Source organism: Anabrus simplex, chromosome 6, assembly GCF_040414725.1.
Source record: "Anabrus simplex isolate iqAnaSimp1 chromosome 6, ASM4041472v1, whole genome shotgun sequence".
Classification (NCBI taxonomy): Eukaryota; Metazoa; Arthropoda; class Insecta; order Orthoptera; family Tettigoniidae; genus Anabrus; species Anabrus simplex.
The window spans coordinates 120932533-120958785 of record NC_090270.1 but is presented as its reverse complement, the minus strand read 5'-3'; the positions used below and the strand labels follow the sequence as shown (position 1 = coordinate 120958785).

The following is a 26253-nucleotide window of genomic DNA, read 5'->3' as shown; positions in this document are numbered from 1 at the left end:
GTCCTGCAATTTAAAGTTATAATTTGGTTTAATTTCAAGTTTGAGCTTATTAGTGGACTTCATACACACTTCAGCTTAACCGGGTGTTTTATTCAGACTTGTTTAATTAGTCTTAAAGCAAATGAGCTCTCGTAACAACTTAATTATGTTGGTGTTGTATCTATGATTTAACTTCAGAATGGACCTTAGATGTCCAATGATCGATTGTAAATATGTACATACTCAATTTTGATTTCATGATGGAACTGATCTACATAGTTTAATACTAGATATTATTTCTCTTCCTACGAGCCAGCGCTGACTCACAATCCACAATTGTAAATACGCAATGACAAGTAAGGCCTTGGATAAAATTCCAATTTAATAGTCCAATATTTAGTCAATAAATATCTTGTTTATTTTTCTACATTTTTATGTGTCATGAATTCTTTCATTATAGCCTAGTTGGTAAGTTAGTTGCTTAGCTAAGTGAGTTATTGATTAATTAAGTACTCCATTTGGTCATGACCAGTTTTCACGTCGTTGAATACTTAGATTTAAGAAATTGGTTGATGATTATTACAATTATGTCATGAGATTCTATAGGCGTCTCCCGTGCGTTGTTAATCTTTTCATACTCACGTAAAGCGTAACTTTTAAGTAAGATTTCATGTCTTACTTGGCATCTGAACACCCTGAGGTATCCGCTGAGCGACCCCATTTCATCTGATTAGGCAGCCCAACTTCGAGTTCGAAATGGAGGTATCGGGTAAAGAATGTAAGCTTTCGTTACAGTATCAAAAGGGACAATCTCCGAAATACAATTTAAAATACCTAATTAACCATTAATTATATGGTAGGTTTTCTTTGATTACTCGTTCACAGCCTGTCTGTTGTGTATATAAGACAAAAATCACCCAGATAGAGTGAATGGAAATGCATTAGATAAAAAATCACTCCCACTGTAAAGTGCAGGAAGGTGGAGATTGCTCCTTTTGATACCAATAGCCTCATATACTAACAGAGATACGAATGTGTCCAGTATGTCTCCTTATCTGTCTGTCTGTCTGTCTGTCATGCTGGTTCCGCGGTCTCAGGATAGCGAGCCAATCTCTTATCGGGCGGTCACGGGGTCACTTCCCCGCTACGTCAGAGATTTTTACTTGGATCTGAGGGCTGGTTTGAGGTCCTCTCAGCCCACGTGAGAACAATCTGAAAGCCATCGGAGTAGCCATCCCAGCCTAGGAAGCCTATAATGATGGCCGAGATGATTTCTTTTCTACAATTTGATTTAGGTCGCACCGACACAGATAAGTCTTATGGCGACGATGGTACAGGAAAGGGATAGGAGTAGGAAAGAAACGGCCGTGGCCTTAATGAAAGTACTCATGTTAACATGGGAAACCACGAAAAACCATATTCAAGGCTGCTGTCAGTGGAGTTCGAACCCACTATCACCCGAATACTGGATACTGGCCGACAGGATTCGTCACCCTGACCACGTGTCACCTCTAATCAGTTTTCTGGCTGAGCAGCGGTCGCTTGTCAGACCAAAGACCATAAGTGCTCTAGCGCCATGGAGGAAGGGGATGTTTATCTATCGAGCCTTCTGTTGCTTTACCAACAGCTCTACCATCAGCTGTCATACAAGGCCTGTTGTTAGTTGCCGGGATCTTTGGCCGTATGGAAAGGTAAAAAAAAACTGGTGATGTTGCACGTCACGCTGACTCATGCCATGGTGACAGAAAACGTTGCCAGAGTGTTCACTAGCAGCACACCGTACGCCTGACCCCACTCCAACACGATGTCTTGCGACCTGTTCATACTGACGCTCACGCAAGCAGGTAGACTGCCCCTATCTCCCCGCGGGAAATAGCAAGACCCCTCTTACACGGCCACGGTACCCAGAAGTTGATAGTAGATGCCACTGAAAAGGCGCACTACGGAAATGAAGTGTGAATTAGTTTCCCGTTGCTTTCCTCCCCAAATCAGAGAGTGTTGTTACATATCTCTTTTGCTAAGGGCTTTACGTCGCACCGACACAGATAGGTCTTATGACAACGATCCGATAGGAAAGGCCTAGGAGTTGGAAGGAAGCGGCCGTGGCCTTAATTAAGGTACAGCCCTAGCATTTGCCTGGTGTGAAAATGGAAAACCACGGAAAACCATCTTCAGGGCTGCCGACAGTGGGATTCGAACCCACTATCTCCCGGATGCAAGCTCACAGCCGCGTTTGTTACATATCAATCTATCAAACATACTAAGATGTACGCGCATACACAGAAATAGTTGTCCGATATAAACAAAGCATGGAGTCCCCCCACCTCCTCGCTTAATGTATTGCTGCAAGTAGACAGCCCGCTACAAGACTGTTATAATTGAAACGGACACAGTGGTGGATGTATAGGAATGTACACACTGTACCTTCAGTACTATACTACCCGTTCAACCTGTTCCCCTTCTATGGGTGAGTGACCTTCAACACTATCCCTTCACCTCCTCCCCTACTTTTCACTACTAGAGTAGAGCAGTGTTGATTGTTTACGTCGGGACAATATTTCTGTGCATGTGTGTACAGACCAACCGATCCTACCGGCGGAACTTTCACACCATCCATCAGAGGGACATTGAATATAAGGAATGGGATTAATAATAATGCTATTGATTTTACGTCCCACTAACTCATTTTAAGCTTTTCGAAGACGCCGAGGTGCCAACGTTTCGTACCGCAGGAGTTCCTTTACGAGACGTAATATCTACCAACATGAAGCTGGCTTATTTGAGGACCTTCAAATATCAGCGGAATAAGCTGGACGGAGCAAGTTGGCCGTGCGGTTAGAGTCGCGCAGCTGTGAGCTTGCATTCGGGAGATAGTGGGCTCTAACCCCACTGTCGGCAACCCTGAAGATGGTTTTCCGTGGTTTCCCATTTTCACGCCAGGAAAATACTGGGGCTGTACCTTCATTATGGTCACGGCCGCTTCCTTTCCCCTCCCAGCACTTGCCTATCCCATAGTCGTCATAAGATCTATCTGTGTCGGTACGACGTAATCAGATTGGAATAAGCTGGCATAGAAGCTGAAAACTAGGGCTCAGAAAGCCAGCTCTCTACCGTCTGAACCACACAACGCGGTGGAATGGTGTTACTTGTTTTATACTGTCAAAGCTAAAGATAAGGGCTGAGGCCCATTTATCAAAGCAACAAAATTTTTCTATCTTATACCAGTGCACTGTAATAACTGTGTCTCAATATTCCCTGTGTGGATCAGCAGTAGAGTGTTGACCTTTCGATCCCAAGACCCGGCAGACGTAGTCGGATTTTTGAAGGGCAGACAAAAAGTCCGTTCGATACTTGATGTCGGCATGTAAAGGATATCGGGTGACACAATTGATGTTTACACGACAAATTTAATTAAAACACAGCCATAGACGCCCAAGAAAGTTTGGGTTTTCTCTGCCATCTAGTAGGCCTAGAATAAAACGAGACGTCGAAATTAACGAGCAGACAGCCACATGGCGTCGATAGTCCAGGTCATTCGATTATTATTATTATTATTATTATTATTATTATTATTATTATTATTATTATTATTATTATTATTATTATTATTATTATTATTATTATTCACATTAAGTGAGCATGGGTAAATAAATCGAGAAAGAGAGAAATTTTGGAAATATCGTAATTTGCATCGTTAAGTACTTACTCCTCAACACCGTCGTAGTCTGAACCAATTCCGACGTGATCTACGCCGGCCACATTTCTAATGTGGTTGATATGAGCTGTAACACAATTAAAATGATAAGTAAACTGTTCATCACTACTAATCTGGTCAACAAATTAAGCTCGAATCCAGGACTTACCAACAACATCTTCTAAAGTAGCGTCTCGGTCTTCACACACAATGAAACCGGAGTAGAAATTCACCATGACAACTCCGTTATTAGCAGCCTGAAATATAAAGCAGAAAGCATCATCATCATCATCATCGTCGTCATCATCATTATCATTTCAAACAACAATGTACTCAGTCCCGTCTGCTTCCATAATCTTGGGATTAGCATTGCAGTTTTCCGTCTGACACGATGTATTATGTCATCGTTGCTCCTAGAAGAACCGCTATGTGATAATATTTCAACTTAGAACTCTGACCAGAAAGGTGCTGTCATCTAACGTTCAGTATTGCATGAGAAATATCAGGGAACTTTCGTTCCAAGCGATACATGTGTTGCGGGTCAGTATTTGTCCCCTCAAAATCGTCACGTACCGTTACCGGTATTTTGACCACAACGACGATACATCCGCCATATTGCCATTTCTTGATGGATGTACGAGGGTTGGGGCACAAGCCATTGGAACTATTTATGGCAGGGATGCAGGATCTACCAGACAAATGCTAGTTGCTTTACGTCGCACTGACACGGATAGGTCTTATGGCGACGATGGGACAGGAAAGGGCTAGGAGTGGGAAGGAAGCGGCCGTGGCCTTAATTAAGGTACAGCCCCAGCATTTGCCTGGTGTGAAAATGGGAAACCACGGAAAACCATTTTCAGGGCTGTCGACAGTGGGGTTCGAACCTACTATCTCCCGAATACTGGATACTGGCCGCACATAAGCGACTGCAGTTATCGAGCTCGGTACCAGACAAATGGAAATATGATATGATACGGTATTATTAATTTTCTCCAGATTTTACAGTTTTTCAACCTAATTAATCTTTGCGGAGAAAACAGAAAAGAAAGAACAAACAAAAAACAAACAAATACAATGCAAAACCAATTCAAACAAAACAAGCCGAATTGAGAAATACAAAAAAAAACCACTATAAAGATATAAATAATGGACAGCCCTATTGAATAAAGCCAGACGTAAAAAAGGCACACAAAACAAAACAAACAAAACCAATTGCCTAACTAACAGTCTACTCACAATGGGCTTGCGTCAGAGCGGGTGTGCCCACAGTCAGACAGCTGAGACCTGACCTAGGACACCGCTCAGGACACACCCTAACAGCAGTGTGAGGAGATCTGATTCTCTGCTACTTATCTACATATCACTCCCTGCTCTCCTCCATCAACAGTAAATGGAAATATAGAGATGGGAGTGGGTAACGTAAGGTGCAGGGGTATGGCGAGTAGGTTTACCAGGTGTTGGATACAAAGCGAGGAAACTGTCAACCAGGAAATCCTTGTGCTACATAATGTTTATTCTCAAAGAGTACAGTAACCTTTACGGTAAGTCCTCAGAGTAGTTCCCTAGATTGTCCAAAACTCGTTGCCAATGATGCGGGACACGTCGGGTGCCAGTCACCTCACCATGTGCGAATTTTGCAATTTCATGTTTGACAGCGTTGTCAATCAATGTCCTCTCGTGACCTAAACCGTCTCCCACTTTGGAGATGAGATCAAAATCGCACGGAGACAAGTCCGGTAAGCATGGCGGGTGCTCTAGTACTTCCCACGCTATTCTAGCCTTGTCACATCCATTCTGCACGGAGTCTCACTCACTACTACTGTCCCATCGCCCTGTGAGTGCTACCTGTCCAATACACCGCCATCTCGTGCTGTGTCCATGTACTATGGGTGTCATGCTTTCCAGGACATATGACCATTGTATGGTAGCACCGTCCGCCTCTGTGGTGTAGTGGTTAGCGTGATTAGCTAGATTGCCAACGGAGGCCCGGGTTCGATTCCCGGCTCTGCCACGAAATTTGAAAAGTGGTTTGAGGACTGGAATGGAGTCCACTCAGTCCCGGGAGATCAACTGAGTAGAGGTGGGTTCGATTTCCACCTCAGCCATCCTCTAAATGGTTTTCAGTGGTTTCCCACTTCTCCTTCGGGCAAATGGTACCTAACTTATGGCCGCGGCCGCTTCCCTCCCTCTCCTTGTCTATCCTTTCCAATCTTCCCATCCTTCCACAAGGCCCCTGTTCAGCATAGCAGGTGAGGCCGCCTGGACGAGGTACTGGTCCTTCTTCCCAGTTGTATCCCCGACCCAATGTCTCACGCTCCAAGACATTGCCCTTGAGGCTGTAGAGGTGGGCTCCCTCGCTGAGTCCGAGGGAAAAGCGAACTCTGGAGAGTAAACAGATTAGAAAAGAAAGTATGTTAGTACCGTGAAAATGGAGAAAAAGTAGTTGCTGTTACTTATGCCCCAAAGTTTTCATCTTGCGGCACAGGCCAGAGCAAAACTGATTCATGGCTGTGACAATATGGCAGCTGCTGGGTTATTGGTGGTGCTAAGTAATGACATTCGGAACACGACTAGTGTGTCATGAGTGTTATAAAAGGTGTTGCTCATAAAACTGGTCATTCTGCAATAGCAGTTTCTGGCCCAGTGAGGAAAACAATGGCAATCTACCTGACTCCTCATCCTGCCTAATACCCCTCATTTTGTCGTCACCATCGGTTTTTTATGTTTTTTAAACTATTATTTGAGAACCAGTCAGCCTGATCATCTAATATGTATATCTATGGCGACTGGTGCGATGATAAGAAGGATTAATATGGTATAAATTTGGTCCAATACACTTCTTATTTTACTACCGCTTTTCAGCACATGTGGGATCGCGGTTGCGAACTGTGTTGAACATGAGGATTTGGCCCTCTTTTACGACCGGATGCTCTTCTTAACGCCAAACCTATGTGAAGGGATGTAATCACTATTGCGTGTTTCTTTGGTAGTTTGTGGTGTAGTGTGTTGTCTGAATATGAAGAGGAGAGTGTTTGGACAAACACAAACACACCCAGTTTCCGAATTACAATAATTAATCACACGCGATTTAAATCCCCGATCCAGCCGGGAATTGACCCCGGGGCTCTCTGAATGAAGGGCTCAAAGCTGACAATTCAGCCAAGGAGCTACACTAATAGTGCAGGTTGATTACAGTTTATCTAAGTAGTGGGAGAACGCGCACAGTGTTATGTTGCCTCTAGAGTGCAGATGGAAGTCACTTCAACCAACTGCTGTGACTTTCCTCTCCCGGCCCAGTGCAGACCCTGTTACACGAGGCGCACTCGTCAACAGTCTGCCTGAATTTTGCAGAACGATAAATTCTCGTACACAACCGCTATTTATACTTGCACATAAATACATATAGATGTATGTCGAACCCTTTTACCTTTTCTCTATATGGTCGGATATGAAGCGAGATATAACTTCATAGCGAGATTTTACGACCAAATGCCCTTCCTGACGTCAACCTCATCAGAGGAGTTAATGGTATCTACAGGGTTATTCAAAGGAAGGAGCAGATTTCAGACATTTATTTCTTCCAAACTACAAAAAAATAGAAACACGATTCCAACGTTTCTGGAAAGAGAAAGAGTTCAATTTTCACTTCTGTAAGGTTTCAATATGAGCACCATGTGTTGCACGACAAATATCAAAACGATGGCTCATTTCTTGCTACACACAAATCAGGTGGTTTATAGTTATCGAATTCACAGCTTCAACAATGTCATGTCGCAAACTTTAAAGAGTGTCAGGCATACGGAAGAGGGGGGATAAACACACGGTCTTTTATGTAACCCCACAGATGAAAATCACAAGGAGTGAGGTCTGGAGACCTGAGAGGCCACAGGCGATGAAGGTTATCTTTTTATCCTCCTGTTCCAATGCAACATCCTGGAATGGTGTCATTTAGGTAACGTCGAACGTGCTGAGAGAAATGAGGCGGGGCACCATCCTGCATGAAGATGAAATCATCGGAATCATCTTACATTTGGGGAAATAACCAGTTTTGAAGCATGTCTACATAGGTTAGTCCTGTCTCAGTTTTGTACATGAAGAAGAAAGGAGGACATATTAAATTTTCCTTTGTAAAGTGAAAACCGTCAATAAGGAATGATTCTAATATCTTGTAATAACAAGCACCAGCGCGCCGCCCGCAATGCGGTCAGGCACGTCAAGCACCAGCGCCAATGCGGCAGGGATTGGAACCTGCAACAGCGGCGCTTCTACATGGATTGTTCAAATTTTAAACCTTTGTCTGTCCAGGAACTTTGGAATTGTGGTTCTACTTTTTGTAGTTTGGAAGAAATAAATGTTTGAAATCTGTTCCTTCCTTTTGAATAACCCTGTATATTGTTACATTGTAAATTATACGACAGTGATGGTGGTGATTATTATTGTTTTAAGAGGAAGTACAACTAGGCAACAATCCTCTATATAACACTAATCAGAAAGGAAGAAAACGGAAAGGATCCGAGACTTCGAAAATTAAGGTATCGGCCAAAGAAAGACAAGAACTTGAAACTGAAAGACTCCCTAGGCCTCGAGTGCTCTAATACGTCGTGGTCGGACAACAATAAGAGTTGACCTAGGGAGGTTGGATAGAATACATGAAAGTGAATAGCCTGGCACAAGTAAGTACGATAGTGATGCTTAATAGTTTGGTGCTTAGAACAGGACTAGGATATGAACTGCTGAACAAGGGTAACCTCTTTTGTTAATAGCCTGTTCATGTTGAAAACGAGTGATAGGCAGACATCTTATCTTCTGAGGAAATGGACAATATGGGGATTTCACGGAAAGTAGAACTTGTATGAAGGACGTTTCCTTAAAATACATAGGGTTTATTGGCGAGTTTGACTGTTTGGCTCATGAATTAATGACCAATCCGGTCTAGGAATATCAGGAATTTCAACCAATCACAGCTGCCTATCGCCATAATTTTATCGTTCTCGTTTTATGACTTTCATTTTATCGCGCTTGAGTTTACAGTAGTTGTTTCTATGTAAATTCATTAGTACACTGAAACATCTTTATACCTCCCTTAGCTTAAATATCAGTTGTCTTCAATAGTACCTTTGACCACAGAGTGCACAATCAACAGGACGTAACTCTGTTGTTCTGATGAAGCTGATAGCTGACACATTGGCTCAAAGAGATTAAACGGAAAAATAAAACATTTTACATCTGTGCAGAGATTTTTTCCTAAGAATAGATTACAAACAGGCCATGACATAACCAAATCAAATATCTATGTATATTATCTGCTTTATTTTTATTTAACCGGGTGCCCGACTCATGGCTGAATGGTCAACGTTGAGGCCTTCGGTTCATAAGGTCCCGGGTTCGATTCCCGGCCTGCTCGGGGATTTTATTCGCCGTTGATTAATTCTTCTGACCCGGGGACTGGGTGTTTGTGTTTGTCCCAACACTTTCCTCTTCATATTCAGCCAACACACTACACTACCAACCACCACAGAAATACGCAATAGTGATTACATCCTCCATATAGGTTTGGCGTCAGGAAGGGCACCCGGCCGTAAAATAGGGTCAAATCAACATGTGCGACGCAGTTCGCACCCATGACCCCACAGGTGAGGGAACAGCGGTAGAAAAAGGAAGAGGAAGAATATATTTATTTAACCGGGTGAGTTGGCCGTGTGGTTAGGGACGCGCAGCTGTGAGCTTAAATCCGGGAGATAGTGGGTTCGAACCTCACTGTCGGCAGCCCTGAATATGGTTTTCCGTGGTTTCCCAATTGTCGCTGCAGCCAAATGCTGGGGCTGTACCTTAATCAAGGCCACGGCTGATTCCCTCCCACTCCTAGCCCTTCCTTATCCTATCGTCGCCATAAGACCTGTCTGTGTATTTTTGTTAAACAATTACACCTTACTCTTCCCTGCTATGAGGAAATACGTGGGCAAGTCAATACGTATCTGAAATGTTGCTCTAATTCTCTATAGGTTGGCTCTATGGTGCCATCTTGCGGCTGGCGAGCACACAGCGCAGTGGAGCCAACTTAAAAATAATTAGAGCAAAATTGCAGATACTGTCTTGCCCTCGTAAAATTGAAGACCATACAAACTGATTAACAACAGTAAGACTGAGCTTCAGCTATCTCAGGAACGCTAAATCGATAACCATGGATACGATAGTCAAATCTCAGGTGGTGCAGGATTTATTCCTGTCTTAAAAGCTACATTTCCCCCTGTGCGTGTGCACTGTACAATACAAAACGTCCATGGTATCCCCTGTCTGTCGTAAGAGGCGACTAAAGTTGATCTTAAGGGCTCTCGACTTGGGAGCGTGAGTTGGTGACCACAGGGCCCTAGCTGAGTCTGACATTGCTTCCACTTACTCGTGCCACATTACTCACTTTGATCTTTCCTATCTGACCTTCCTTGGTCGACTCTTGTTGTCTTCGTATCCCGGAGGATCTCTCTTGCCTGTCGACTTAGGCCTGCGAAGCCTAAGAAGTATTTTATATTTACTCCCTTCGTAGCCCGTTGTCCTTCTTTTGCCAACAACATAATTCTTCGAATGATCAACCTTCTTTTCCCTTCTAATTAGTGGATGGTAGTGCAATTCAACTTTCTATTCAAACAATAATCATCACCACCATAAAACGACATTTCATAACTCATGTTATAGAAAACCTAGTTTATAAGTAGAAATATAATATACGCTGGAGTATATTTATTTAGTACAGTGAAATCTGCTTAAACGGCCACCTTTACCCAACGGTCACCTCAATAAACAGTCATTTTCCAATGTTAAAACAACCCGGACTTATCACACATTGAAACTTGACACATTCACTGACTAAATACAGCTCTACAACTGAACCTCAGTCCCTAAACTGCCAACATTAGCACACCCTATTCAGACATTAATCCAACCAAGAACATTTTTACTGTGTTCGCATATTGACGGCTTGTTCAATCACACCGCCCCATTCACTGTCGCGGGTAATTTACAGCTTTGTTTACTGGTAGGCTACGGATAAGTTGACTGTATTATTATTATTATTATTATTATTATTATTATTATTATTATTATTATTATTAACTGGGGCGCACTGTGCAGTAATGTAACTAATAACTAATCTCCAACTCCCGGTTTCGAATCCCCTGGCCGTTCCGCATACATGGGAAGGTGATATGCGGAAATATTATTGTATTGTTGTATTCAGCCCGAAGGCTGGTTTGATCCTCCACAGCTCCGCCAACAGCTGTCATGGATAGCCTAGGTGTCACTGAAGAGGCGCACTACGGAAATGAGGAGTGAGGTATTTTCCCGTTGATTTCCTAACCGGGCCAGAAATTGCTATTACATATCAGTCTGCCAAGCCCCCTGAAATGCATGCACCAACCAACCCTATGAGGGGTATTTTCACACCATTCATAACAGGGACTGGCTGCATAAGGAATGGTATTACTAGCTACCTCGGTCACTTTCACATTGTCAAAGACAAGGATGAGACTGAGACAGATCAATGAAAGTAACAAATTTATTCTAGCTCATACCCGAAGACATAGTACACTGTAAACACTAAATCTCGCTACCAAAGGCATATTGTATTGTTAGGATTCATTATATACATTAATGTCTCCATGATTTCGTAACTTATGCCTAAGATAAAGCCGAGCCATTCATGATACTTACGACCAGCTTGAGTACGTCGTCAGGGACGTTCCGGTGATGTCCACAGATGGCGCGAGCGGACGAATGTGAGAAGATGACTGGGGCCTCAGAGATCTCAATGGCGGCTCTCATAGTTGGTGCCGACACATGTGACAGGTCCACCATCATCCCCAGTCTGTTGAGCTCCTTCACCACCAGCTGTCAAATAAAAAGTAACATTCTTCTCATCTGTCACATGAAATGATATTGCTGTTCACCGAAGGACATTTTAGAGGACGAATATGATTTTCCTTTAAAACAAGCCGCTGAATACGAATTTATCCTGAAAATGAGGAGTAGAGAAAGTTCATGAAAGAGGACAGCTCAGCGTGTGAAGGCACTGACTATTATGAAGAAGTATTTATCAGAGCGAGAGCGAGTTTAAGAAAGCGGAGATTGTTATTAGTGGAATACTGTGTAGAAGGGATACTGACTGGAAGGTGATTGGGGATTTAAATGAGACTATGGAGTGGGTATGTGGGAAACTGGGAGTGAAATTTCTAGATCCAAATGGGTGGGTAGGGGATAGGGATCTGCGCTCAGATGGCCTTCATTTAAACCGCAGTGGTACGTATAGGTTAGGAAATTTGTTTGGAAGGGTAATAGGGAGGTACATTCAGGGAAACGGGATGGCCTAGGGAGCGGTGATAAGGGAACAGGGAACTGGAAATCAAGTAGGGATGACATAAAATTGTTAGTGTTGAACTGTAGAAGTATTGTAAGGAAAAGAATAGAATTAAGTAATTTAATAGATATATATTCACCAGATATTGTAATAGGAGTTGAATCATGGCTGAGAAATGATATAATGGATGCAGAAATTTTCTCACGGCACTGGAGTGTGTATCGTAGAGATAGGATAGGAAGGGTGGGAGGGGGAGTGTTCATTCTGGTGAAAGAAGAATTTGTAAGCTACGAAAAAGTTAAAGATGAGACACATGAAATTCTAGGTGTAAGGCTCATTTCTAAAGATAATAGGCAACTTGATATATTTGGAGTGTACAGATCGGGAAAGGGTAGCACTGACGCGGATTCAGAATTATTTGATAGGATAGTCAGCTATGTGGGAAACGACATGGAAAGAAATGTGATTGTAGCGGGAGATCTTAATTTGCCAGATGTCAATTGGGAAGGAAATGCGAACGACAGAAAGCATGACCAACAAATGGCAAATAAGTTAATATGGGAAGGACAGCTGATTCAGAAAGTGATAGAACCAACCAGAGGGAAAAATATCCTGGATGTCGTGCTGATAAAACCAGATGAGCTCTATAGGGAAACTGAAGTAATAGATGGTATTAGTGATCATGAAGCTGTTTTTGTGGTAGTTCAAAATAAATGTGATAGAAAGGAAGGTCTTAAAAGTAGGACTGTTAGGCAGTACCACATGGCTGATAAAGCAGGCATGAGGCAGTTTCTAAAAAGTAGCTATGATCGGTGGAAAACGGTAAATATAAATGTAAACAGACTCTGGGATGGGTTTAAAGAAATTGTTGAGGAATGCGAAAACAGGTTTGTACCATTAAGGGTGGTAAGGAATGGTAAAGACCCACCTTATTATAATAGAGAAATAAAGAGACTAAGAAGGAGGTGCAGACTGGAAAGAAATAGAGTTAGAAATGGCTGTGGAAGTAAGGAGAAATTGAAGGAACTTACTAGAAAATTGAATCTAGCAAAGAAGGCAGCTAAGGATAATATGATGGCAAGCATAATTGGCAGTCATACGAATTTTAGTAAAAAATGGAAGGGTACGTATAGGTATTTTAAGGCAGAAACAGGTTCCAAGAAGGACATTCCAGGAATAATTAATGAACAAGGGGAGTGTGTATGTGAGGATCTTCAAAAGGCAGAAGTATTCAGTCAGCAGTATGTAAAGATTGTTGGTTACAAGGATAATGTCGAGATAGAGCAGGAGACTAAGGCCAAAGAAGTAATAAAATTTACATATGATAACAATGACATTTACAATAAGATACAAAGGTTAAAAACTAGAAAAGCGACTGGAATTGATCAGATTTCTGGGGATATACTAAAGACAATGGGTTGGGATATAGTACCATATCTGAAGTACTTATTTGATTATTGTTTGGTCGGAGGAGCTATACCAGATGAATGGAGAGTTGCTATAGTTGCCCCTGTGTATAAAGGAAAGGGTGATAGACATAAAGCTGAAAATTACAGGCCAGTAAGTTTGACATGCATTGTATGTAAGCTTTGGGAAGGCATTCTTTCTGATTATATTAGACATGTTTGTGAAATTAATAACTGGTTCGATAGAAGGCAATTCGGTTTTAGGAAAGGTTATTCCACTGAAGCTCAACTTGTAGGATTCCAGCAAGATATAGCAGATATCTTGGATTCAGGAGGTCAAATGGACTGTATCGCGATTGACCTGTCTAAAGCATTTGATAGGGTGGATCAAGGGAGACTACTGGCAAAAATGAGTGCAATTGGACTAGACAAAAGAGTGACTGAATGGGTTGCTATATTTCTAGAAAATAGATCTCAGAGAATTAGAGTAGGTGAAGCTTTATCTGACCCTGTAATAATTAAGAGGGGAATTCCTCAAGGCAGTATTATCGGACCTTTATGTTTTCTTATATATATAAATGATGTGAGTAAAGGAGTGGAATCGGAGGTAAGGCTTTTTGCGGATGATGTTATTCTCTATAGAGTGATAAATAAGTTACAAGATTGTGAGCAACTGCAACGTGACCTCGAAAATGTTGTGAGGTGGACAGCGGGCAATGGTATGTTGATAAACGGGGTTAAAAGTCAGGTTGTGAGTTTTACAAGTAGGAAAAGTCCTCTCAGTTTTAATTACTGCGTTGATGGGGTGAAAGTTCCTTTTGGGGATCATTGTAAGTATCTAGGTGTTAATATAAGGAAAGATCTTCATTGGGGTAATCACATAAATGGGATTGTAAATAAAGGGTACAGATCTCTGCACATGGTTATGAGGGTGTTTAGGGGTTGTAGTAAGGATGTAAAGGAGAGGGCATATAAGTCTCTGGTAAGACCCCAACTAGAGTATGGTTCCAGTGTATGGGACCCTCACCAGGATTACCTGATTCAAGAACTGGAAAAAATCCAAAGAAAAGCAGCTCGATTTGTTCTGGGCGATTTCCGACAAAAGAGTAGCGTTACAAAAATGTTGCAATGTTTGGGTTGGGAAGAATTGAGAGAAAGAAGAAGAGCTGCTCGACTAAGTGGTATGTTCCGGGCTGTCAGCGGAGAGATGGCGTGGAATGACATTAGTAGACGAATAAGTTTGAATGGCGTTTATAAAAGTAGGAAAGATCACAATATGAAGATAAAGTTGGAATTCAAGAGGACAAACTGGGGCAAATATTCATTTATAGGAAGGGGAGTTAGGGATTGGAATAACTTACCAAGAGAGATGTTCAATAAATTTCCAATTTCTTTGAAATCATTTTTTTTTTTGCTACGGGCTTTACGTCGCACCGACACAGACAGGTCTTATGGCGACGATGGGATAGGAAAGGCGTAGGAGTTGGAAGGAAGCGGCCGTGGCCTTAATTAAGGTACAGCCCCAGCATTTGCCTGGTGTGAAAATGGGAAACCACGGAAAACCATCTTCAGGGCTGCCGATAGTGGGATTCGAACCTACTATCTCCCGGATGCAAGCTCACAGCCGCACGCCTCTACACGCACGGCCAACTCGCCCGGTTTGAAATCATTTAGGAAAAGGCTAGGAAAACAACAAATAGGGAATCTGCTACCTGGGCGACTGCCCTAAATGCAGATCAGTATTGATTGATTGAGATACAAGTGAACTTAAATCTCGTTCTTGAAATTATTGAATTAATTTCTGTTCAAAGATGTCTGCATAATTTAGACCGAAACTAGTGGAGGTTAGATGCTAATAAGGAGGAATGTTTTATTTATTTATTTATTTATTTATTTATTTATTTATTTATTTATTTATTTATTTATTTATTTATTTATTTATTTATTTATTTATTTATTTATTTATTTATTTATTTATTTATTTATTTATTTATTTATTTATTTATTTATTTTTGCAGTTATGACTTTCTGTACATGGCGGGCCTCAGGCTATGAAGCCTGCTATTATGTCAAACATATAATTATACACCTGCATAAACATAATAAACAATGTAACTACTTAAAATTAAAAGTAATTTTATTATCATTTAAAGTTAATATAAAATGTAATTTAACTGAAATTTAAAGAATCATAAAAATAAACATTATTAACAGAATTTATAGAATTTACTATAATTAAAACTATGTCTCGAAAAATTTAAACTATAATGTTACTAGCCTTACATTAACATTTTTTTTATATAAATTAATAATCTAACTTTTGTGGGTGCTTCGTAGAATAAATTAATCTCAATGTAGGTAAAATTTCTAGCACATTCTTCTGAATAGTTTTAGGTTACTTATGTCTCCAATTTCAGCCGGGAGAAAATTCCAGGAACGTATGTTCCCCGCTACTAATGAGTTGTTAAAAAGCTTTGTTCGTAGTACAGTCAGAAACTGTTGCTAACTATCCGACGCATGTGCACATTCAAATTCGCGTTCGCAGTAGCGATCATCAGAGTTGTGGACTGCTAATGTGTTGTTCGTACAAAGTTTTCAAACTGATGGAAACCATCAGCAAACCGTTGGAATTGTTTCTGATCCTGGACGAAAACTCTTTCAGTCAGCGAGTTAGAATATGCGCGCGCATACCCAGTGTTCGTTTTATAACCGACCTGAGAATTACCTCACGGCCGTGATTAGTTCCTGAAGTAATCTACAAAATAAGCAAAATTTACCAAATAGAGAAATATAGCCCCCACTTCTGTACTTATGTCTAAGTACACGTAGTTATCTCACCATGTTAAGAATAAAATCCTAATTCATTTCTTTAGCTTGCAGAGTACACAACACATTGGTTGAAAAGAGCTGACGTCTCCAACCACTTCCGTTCATAGTGGAAACTACGAGTAGTTTGTCGCTTTTCAAACTAGTTGCCAACCGCACATGCGCATATGGTCGATAAATCGAATAATTCGACCTACGAACAAACTTATATTTACTACTGTGGTGAGTGGGGATGGACAGCAGAGATCGTATTGATGATCTTGAGGGTACTGTACCTAAAGGAGAAAGTCACTTGAAATATATTCTGAGGTAATCTGGTTCGCAGCATTTTGTGCACTAGTGAAACAATATGGTCTATCACACGTTAGGCCAGTCACTTAAAATAATCGCATGTGTTTCCGAATTAATCCACATGTTATACAGGAAATCGGACTACAGTCCCACTATTAAAATAAGCATTTGGGCCTACTGTAGTGCCATAGCGCAGTGTTGCCACATTCAGTTGCGGCGATTAGGGGGGACGAGGTGAGAGGCAATCGCCCACCGACTTGGTGGAGAAAATAAAATTTTAATCCATTTTAGCAGCCATAAAGTAGGAATTATAAAGAAGGAATTCATACAAAGCCTATTGTCTTTTCAGCTGATTATCTTTAATTTAATTATTACGAAAAATAATTAGCGGGAATACGCACAAAATGTCGTTCGTCGCGGTTTACCAAATTGTACAGCGCCACAGCAAGTAGTGGAGACCCGCGGAGTAATGTGTAGCATGCTCAGCGACGAAGGGTAGCAGGGGTATAATTTTGCCAAGATCACCCGCTAGCAGCATGCATTTGTCAGTCTGGTAGTCTCACTCATTCAATGGGTCTGTTCAGTTCCAACTATGTAGTATCATTCTGTTAGTGTGTAGTCAAATACTAAAATATTTTTAATTGCATAATCAAACCGTACTTCTGTTTGATTGTAATACATGCGTAATTATTGTTCCTTTGGTGAAAGTCTTCATGTACGATACTATTATCACCACACTTAAGTTGGCAAATTGTTTACCTTGACCTCTATCGTAATTTGCTCAGAGAGCATCAAATACTTAATACTTTTTTTTTTTTCAAATTTTGATGTATACCCCCCGTACCCCCCACCCTTCTCGTTATACCTCACAGACCCGGGTACTTTTTGTTGTCTATATATTTTTGTGCTCCCTCACACTTCTAATTCTCAGTCGCCGCTACTGGACACATTCCTACATTCCTTTCTCCTTCTCGCTCTCGAGTTAATTCAGACCGCTGTATCTGTGGTAGCGTGCGAGAAATGAAAGGTTTGGCAACTCCAAGCAACTCCAGGTGGGCAGCAGGCACGTCTCCATGGCAACCGTAGTGGGTCTGACCACGTTTCCATGTTAGCCATACTCCTACTCCCCTCTGTCCAGCCAGGCAGGCAGTGTGCTAGCTGTCAGAACGCTTCTTTTAATATCACGACTATACGAGGGCGAGAAAAACGAAATATATATATTCATTTTACTTACAGAGCGAATGTGGTACTGTAGCGATTTAACACGGATACACCGGGCGAGTTGGCCGTGCGCGTGGAGGCGCGCGGCTGTGAGCTTGCATCCGGGAGATAGTAGGTTCGAATCCCACTATCGGCAGCCCTGAAAATGGTTTTCCGTGGTTTCCCATTTTCACACCAGGCAAATGCTGGGGCTGTACCTTAATTAAGGCCACGGCCGCTTCCTTCCAACTCCTAGGCCTTTCCTATCCCATCGTCGCCATAAGACCTATCCGTGTCGGTGCGACGTAAAGCCCATAGCAAAAAAAAAATAAATAAAAAAATAACACGGATACGTCTTTGGACTGGGTGTCTATCTAGAATTACCGTGACCGGGCAGCTGTGAGCTTGCATCCGGGAGATAGTGAGTTCGAACCCCACTGTCGGCAGCCCCGACGATAGTCTTCCGTGGTTTCCCATTTTCACACCAGGCAAAATAATGGGGCTGTACCTTATTTAAGGCCACGGCCGCTTACTTTCCACTTCTAGCCCGTTCATATCCCATCGTCGCCCTTAGACCTATCTGTGTCGGTGCGACGTAGAACAAATTAAAAGAAAAGAATTACCGTGGGCAGTTTTACGTCGACAATTTTCCAACATCACGGTAACCATGGCAACCGGTGTACATCATCTATGCGTACCAGGATAGGAGAAAAACATATCCATGCTTCTATGCTTTTCCGTTTAGCGGATGAATTTAGATACATTCATTTTTTCTACTTAATCTGTGTTACGTTCAGTGCAAGTTCTCTAGTGCTTTCAAAGTACATGGATTTCTCTAGAAAAGGAAATCCTGCGCAGCCAGTTGTGCATCGCCTTTATCCTTCCAGCGCCTCCTGAGTAGTTCAGACATGTGGTAATCACAAGGGGTGAGGTCTGGTGAATATGGAGGATGTGCGAAGACACTCAAAATGTAGCATGGAAAGTGTGTGTTGTAATGTTGCTCCTGTGGAAAACATGCGTTACAGTACTGAATCGTCATTTGTCGATTAATTTCAATAAGGTTAACACCTTCACCACTCAGAAAACCGAATAACAGACCGCTTTTCTTCTTTCATGTATGTCTGATATGGGGCGGCCACTGTTGCGCTGAACTTGGCTGGTGTTTGCTTGTCTGCGCAGTGCTACCTATAGAATACAGATTTTTTAAAGCCTTTGTAATAGTATTGCCAATAGACAGGACTATGGCGCGACATTTCGAATTGTTATTGCATTCTTAAGGTTTTCATTTGACTTGTTTTCGTATTTTGGTTATACAGTAATTACGATGATATTGAAGCCGGCTCCACGGTCTAGGGGTAGTGAGCCTGTCACTTACCCTGACGCTCCGGATTCGATTCGAGGCCACGTCAGGGATTTTTAGCTGGATCTGACGGCTTGTTTCGAAGTCCACTCAGCCTTCGCGAGAACAAATAGGTGCTATCTGACGATGTGATTGTGGCCTGGGTCTAGAAAGCCACGAATAACCGCCCAGAGGATTCGCCTTGTAATCTTCGGGATGGGTAGCCGTCACTTTAGAGCCGTAGCCAATTAGAGCTGTAGTGTCATGGGGTTTATTTGATTAAATTAAACAAAACAAATCTCAAACGCTGCAGTAATGCTCCGGCTATATTGCACCACCACATCCTTTTGCGCGAAACAGTGCTCATTTCTAATTGTCAGCAATAATTTGTATATATAATTATACACGAAAACGAAAACCTACAACCTGTTTTCCAGTCAGTGACCGGGTCAGGGATGGAATGAATGAAGCCCCCATCTTTCGGCGAGGATGGGAATTGTGCCGGCTGCCGAGGCCTGTCGCACTCCTCTAGGGCAATGCTTAATGACTGACAGATGAAATGAAATGATAGTGGAGAGTATTGCTGGAATGAAAGATGACAGGGAAAACTGTAGTACCCGGAGAAAATCCTGTCCCGCCTCCGCTTTGTCCAGCACAAATCTCACATGGAGTGACCGGGATTTGAACCACGGAACCCAGCGGTGAGAGGCCGACGCGCTGCCGCCTGAGCCACGGAGGCTTATAATAATACATATAAACCTAAATTTGGAATGAAATTGAATTAGTTTCATATGTACAGTAGTGCCGATATTCTCACGAGCGAATATGAATGATGAAATATGAATTCTTACCTCCCCGTATGGTGTAAGGCCGTTGAACTGCGGATTTTCCTTCTCATCCTCTGGAGAACTGTCCGCCCTGGAATATATAGAATATTCATTTTAAAGTAGATTTTCTTTAAATATTTTTATATTAATGAAATGTTCTATCATTTTTAATGAAATAAGTGTTTTTTTTTCTAATTTTACATACACAAATTATTGCAGGATGTCTATTTTTGAAAATCACAAAGGAGTTCCATTTTTAACTCATATTTGCACTGTTACTTTACCGGTACTATTATCGTTATTACTAAACAAATGTGATGGTGGATGTAATAGACTGCTAACCTGCACTTCCAAGGGTATTCTTTCGTCGAATACCGCTTATCACTAATTATTAGACCTGGGATTTTAGGCTCTAAAAAAATTAGTTTTAGGCGCCTAAAAAAGGCTCTTAAAACAAGTAAATAGCCTTTTAAAAGAGAAAATATGCACTTAAAAATGTTTTTAAAATGTGTGGATAGGCAGGAAATAGACTTTAAAATATTACAATATACACTTAAAGTGTAACGTTATACTCTTTTACTTTAACAAACGTGGTATCCCTATTCTTAACCAAAATACCTGCAAAATTAGGACAGAATAAAGACATTTATCAAAAACAATATAAAAAAGTCATGTGTCAAAAAACTTATGGATTATATGATATATCATTATCAGTACTGATCTAAAACCTTAATACTAAAATCACTGTACACAATTACAGCACTGTAGGCATCCAATAACGGTGTAAACGCGAATGGAGTATGTATTTAGTATTTGTGAGGAACATTCCTACAGTACTTTCATTCGTAGTTTGCTTTACAGTACATAACAATAATCTTCTCCAAATTTTCCACAGTAAGGCGGTATCTTTTGTCTGTTAAAATCATTTTGAAATCAGAAAAAGAGCGCTCCATACTCACAGATGTTAGAGGGGCATAGGGAAATTTACCTACATTTTTCAATTCAATTTCACTTGGTAAGTCTACCTTTTCCCCATCCATTACCTGATGTACCCGTTTCAGCACTGAATAACCTGGGTTCTTCTGCAGTACAATAGACCACTTGTCTCTTATTTTATCCCCTACCTTGCCCCTAGCACTTTGTCTGTTATTCTCAGCTTCCTCAATTAGAGAAAATTTCTGTTTGAGACTGTTTCCCTTTTCCTCCATTTTTGTAATGGTGACTGGAAGAAATGAAAAATTTGTCTGAATATACGCAATGTCTCTCTGAACACTGGAACGATCATTTAACAGCTCTTCGACAGACGACACACATGCAGAGTTGTCCGTTAAAGGCAATTTGCCTATCACAGTCATGTTTTCCTCAAGATGTTCTGCATAATACAGGGCAGCTTCCATCCAGGAACCCCAACGGGTGATGATTGGCTGCGGTGGAAGGGGAATAGAGGGGAGTTTCTCTCCGAAAGATGGCTATTCTTGATGGAGCCTTACAGAACACTTTCTTCATTGTTGAAATAAGAGTATTTACTGCAGGAAACTCGGCCCTAACTGTTTCTGCGAGTCTATGTAAGGTATGGGACATGCAAGTAACATGAATTAAAGAAGGATAGAAAGTTTTCAGGAGAGGTGCAGTGGCAATCATGTAGGAAGCAGCATCGGAGACAAGGAGAAGGACTTTAGAATCATCAACACTCCCAGGATACAATAATTGCAACCCCTTGTCGATGAAGTATGCAATGCTTTGACTATTGACTTTCTCAAGCTGTTTAGAGCAAAGGAGGTGAGCGGTAGATGCCTGATTGGGTTCCAGTTTTCCTACTATAAGGTTAGCAATGTACATGCCCACAGAGTCGGTGGTTTCGTCCACACATAACGATATGCAAGACTCCTGAATATCCTCCCTGATTAACAAAATGACCCCATTGTAACAAATATGTAAGTAGCTTTCTTTAATGTAGATGCTGATGGGATGTGCTGCTTGGTGTATTTCTGTAAAAAATCTCAGAAAACAGGATTATGCACAGCATTCCTGAGGATATTTGCTGCAAATAGGGCTCTACACATATCAGCATAGAAACCATTATGGGTTGTAGGAGATATAGTTTGTGTGAGCAGAGTCTGTCTAATGTTACTTTTCATGGCTGCTTTCGCTTTGTGACTGGCAGTATCTGCATGCTGCTGAAGGTGGCATTTTTTCTCATGTGAAATCTAAAACACGATAAAGTGATGTCAATCAGAAACTAAGATGATGAATAGAAAAGGTGAGCTATTGAATAAAATGTGTAATTTTGAACTATTTAAATTAAGCCATTATTACTCTAAAGTTCATTAAGAACAAGAACACTACAGTCCCCGAAGGGCCTTGGCTTTCAATAACGGTTGCTGCCCAGCTCATGGCTTGCAGATATTGGGTGGCGTGTGGTCAGCACGATACATCCCTCAGCCGTATTGCCTTGCCTCCGTGACCCCTGCTCACTGTAGCTTCTCGGTTGTCCTCACGATGCTGGGTCAACACCGTTCCAGACCTCATAGATTTCTAAATTACTGCCGATACTAGAAATCGAACCCAGGTCGCCTGGACTAGGTCTCTACAATTAATTAGAGGAGCCAATATCACAACCTTAGTTTTAGATTAATATGAATTTTAAGATATATGCACATACCTGTTTATTGCAGTACTGGCAGAAAATAATCTTGCCATCAAAAGTCATCCCTGGAAATTGTACAAGCCATTGTTGTATAAGAGCACTCTTAGATGATTTCGTTTTAGGCATGATGAACTATATTCACTTAAACAGATTTTCTTTCACTGGCGACTTGACACAGTATGTCCCTTCTTACTACCTGCTCCTTGTTCTTCCTAGATAATCCTCCCCCTCACCCCGTCACTCGACACAGTACGTCCTTTACTACCTGCTCGTTGTTCTTCTGAGCTAATCCTCCACCTCCACACTTCACTCAGCATTCCTTTGGTGACAGCTGTCTGGGAAGAACGACATTTCTGCGAAAAACCCACCCTCTGGTGTTCTGCTCATTCCGGGGATGTCCATTGGGTGATTGTAAAAATTGCAGAAGTTGAATTTTATTTTAAATATAGAAAATAGGCATTTTAGGCACTAAAATAGTAAAATAGGCTTTAAAGGTCCAAATAGGCATTTTAGGGCACTATAAAACTCAAGGGATTTCTCATGAAACGTCAACATATTTAACAAAAATCATGTTATTTCGTAAGGAACGAAATAGGCATTTGCCTTAAAATCCCAGGTCTACTAATTATATAGCATTTTCAAAGCTAATAATATAAAAAAAAATTCGCATTACAGTGACATGCGATCTCTGAATTTCCCACTGTAGATATAAAATCGCTCACAGTTTAAAGGTCATTTACAAATACTTCTCGAGACAACAACGAACTTAAATATAAGGATTAAATGCATAGTTATGAATAAATATTATATAGTGACATTTACAGAGCTTTTATAGAAGTTCCATAATAAATTTATATATCAAGACAGGGGTCTCTATATAGAACAGAAAATGAGGTTAATGTGAAACCAAGTGAGACAAACATAAAGTATGTATAGTACTTATTATCTTCAAAATATATTCAGTCTTGTACAGTGCAACCTAGACATTTAGCTGCAAGACGTCATCTGCATGCCTGAGTGGCCAGCGCCTTGACTTTCTGTTCTTGGGATCCCGAATTCGACTCTTGACTGGGTCCACGAATTTTAATCTTAAATGGTAAATCCCTTAGGTTCCAGACTGGGTGTTTGTGTTGTCTCCACCTTTTCTGCAACCCACACACCCTACACCACACTAACGCACAGTTTCCTACGCATTTCAGATGCCACCTACCCTGGTCGGAGGGTCTACCTTGCAAAGGCTGCAACCAGGTTAGTAATCACCATACGAAATTTTAAAAAAATCTACAAGACAGCGAGACCAAGCAGGTTGTCGCTGTAGTTTTTAACTATTCACGTACAGGATAGCTGACTACGAAATAAATCGCCATTGAGGGATTTGAACCCCAGCCAAAAAGATAGGATTTTAAACATGAAAAATACATTAATTTTGTGTTCAGGGTGTTTCCTGAAATGTTGTCTGCTTCTGTGGGTGGGGAGGGGGTAGAGTACACTCACGGTAGTATCTGCCCTTCGCAAGAGACGACTGAAGGGAGACCACAGGGAGCGTTCACCACGGGGTCCAGACTAAATCTGCGGCATAAGTTCAGTTACTACGCTACGTTTTCAGCGGATACATATAGGCGCGATTGCACTGTCGTTTGTTTCTTTCATCGCGGACTTTTTGCGGTCGATGTGATTGTTTGGTGCACAAGAATGCCAACTCTTGAACTTCAATTTATTACTCAGGCTAGTGACAAAGCCATTGGTCTGCACAAAACTATTAGATGTGGGTGTTTTGTGCGTGGGTTGGTAATGAAATACATTTGACTTGGTTGCTTGAAATGACGTCATATCCGATTGTGTGTCAGCCAATGGAAATACTGCAACGTGCTTCAGCAATGAAGAATGGTGGGTGCTAAATTACATTAGGTTATCAAAGTAAATGTACTTCTGGAGGCCGGCGGGTGAATTCCTGGCTATGGCAGTGAACACACCTCTCCCCTACCAGGTATTCTACAAAAGATTTGTACTATTTCAAATCCATTACAAAGTTACAATACCTGTGGCGCAGTTACTGAATTTCTTCCAAGCCTGGTATTTCTTCCACTTACTTGTGTCAGTCTCCTCACTTTCATCTTTTCTATCTCCTCCCGTGGTCAACTCTTATTCTTGACCGACTCCAAGGGTATGAGCTTTTTCAGGCCTAGGGAATCTTTCATTTTCAAGCCTTTCGTGGCCCTTCTTTTGCCGATAACTTCATTCATAGAACAATCGAGCTTTCTCCATTATTTCCTACGATTAGTGATGAAAGAGGCTGGTTGCCAGATTGTACTTCTTCTTACAGCAATAATTCCACCACCACAAACATCAAAGGTTGTCGTCATAACGGCAATGACTATCAACAAACATATTTAATGGTTGGGAAGTGGAGGGCCTGATCGCCGAGTGACACAGTCACTAGCTTCTGATAAGGCAGCCGCGGTTCGAATCTCGGCTAATACATGTGAGATTTCTAACATGAAAAAGTACGTTCCGTGATTTGGATTCCGCATATATTTATAGGTTCCGCAGCTATGATCACGTTATCAACAGTCACGTAGAAATACAAGCTCGCACTGGGACTAAACATGTCCCACATCTTGTATACAGATGCTCCGAGTCACCAAAGGTATGAGTTATGGTTAAAAAGACCTTACCAGAGCAAAAATACTATCGTAACATGAATTGACGTGCCCATTTGAACAATTTATTTGCCCAACATAGTTCGTACCAAAAACCAATAAAATGCTCTTTAATTTGATGCGACAACGTCTATTTAATAGGTGGACAATGAGAGATGCCCGCTCCTTAAGCCAATTGCATGAGCGCGGGCAGAGTTACGGAGCCGGGAGCACCTGACTAAAGACTAGATGGCGATAAGCGGAGTCAAGGCGCAAGCATAGCTACAGCATTGCACCGGGCGGAGTATATTATGTTTACGCAATAAAATAGCATAGGTCGGTAGATGCAGACTGGGTCTCAGTCCTCAAGTGGCCACGGCTGGTCCGTGGTCCAACAGCTCTGCACTCTCACCGGCCAACCGAGCAGAGGACCGATGGCCACGGCTCTACGGGACAGGGCTGGACCTCAGAGCTGGCTTCCCCCTGTGGGTGGGGGCGGTAGAATAACACCCACGGTATCCCCTGCCTATCGTAAGAGGCGACCAAAAGGGGCCTCAGGGGCTCTGAACATTGGAGCGTGGGTTGGCGACCACGAGGCCCTAAGCTGGGTCCTGGCATTGCTTCCACTTACTTGTGCCAGGCTCCTCACTTTCATCTATCCTGTCTGACCTCTCTTGGTCAACTCTTGTTCTTTTCCGACCCCGACGCTATTAGGTTTGCGAGGGCCAGGGAGTCTTTCATTTTCACGCCTTTCGTGGCCCTTGTCTTTCTTTGTACGATATCTTCATTTTTCGAAGTGTCGGATCCCTTCCACTTTTCCCTCTGATTAGTGTTATATAGAGGATGGTTGCCTAGTTGTACTTCCTCTTAAAACAATAATCACCACCACCACCACATCAGAGCTGGCCCCGACCGTCGGCTGTCCTGAGAATGGTTTTCCCGTGGTTTTCCATTCTCCTGCACTAAGGCGAATGCCGGGACAGTTCCTAGTATAGGCCACGGGCGCCAACCACCTCACCTTCTCCGAGCATCTCCTTCACCGTAACAAATCTCCCTTC

At 41.8% G+C, this 26253-nt stretch overlaps 1 protein-coding gene across 2 annotated transcripts in view; it reads right to left on the bottom strand.

Annotated features, from left to right (window-relative positions):
* The window catches only part of LOC136875532 (dipeptidase 1), a 139001-nt gene that overhangs the window by 27231 nt on the left and 85517 nt on the right, over positions 1-26253 (bottom strand). For both annotated transcript variants that reach the window (XM_067149077.2, XM_067149078.2), the window contains exons 6-9: positions 19934-20000; positions 11378-11554; positions 3843-3930; positions 3686-3761 (exon numbers count right to left, since the gene is read on the bottom strand). In XM_067149077.2, the coding sequence (XP_067005178.2) occupies positions 3686-3761; positions 3843-3930; positions 11378-11554; positions 19934-20000 (408 nt within the window). The remainder of the gene's footprint in view (positions 1-3685; positions 3762-3842; positions 3931-11377; positions 11555-19933; positions 20001-26253) is intronic.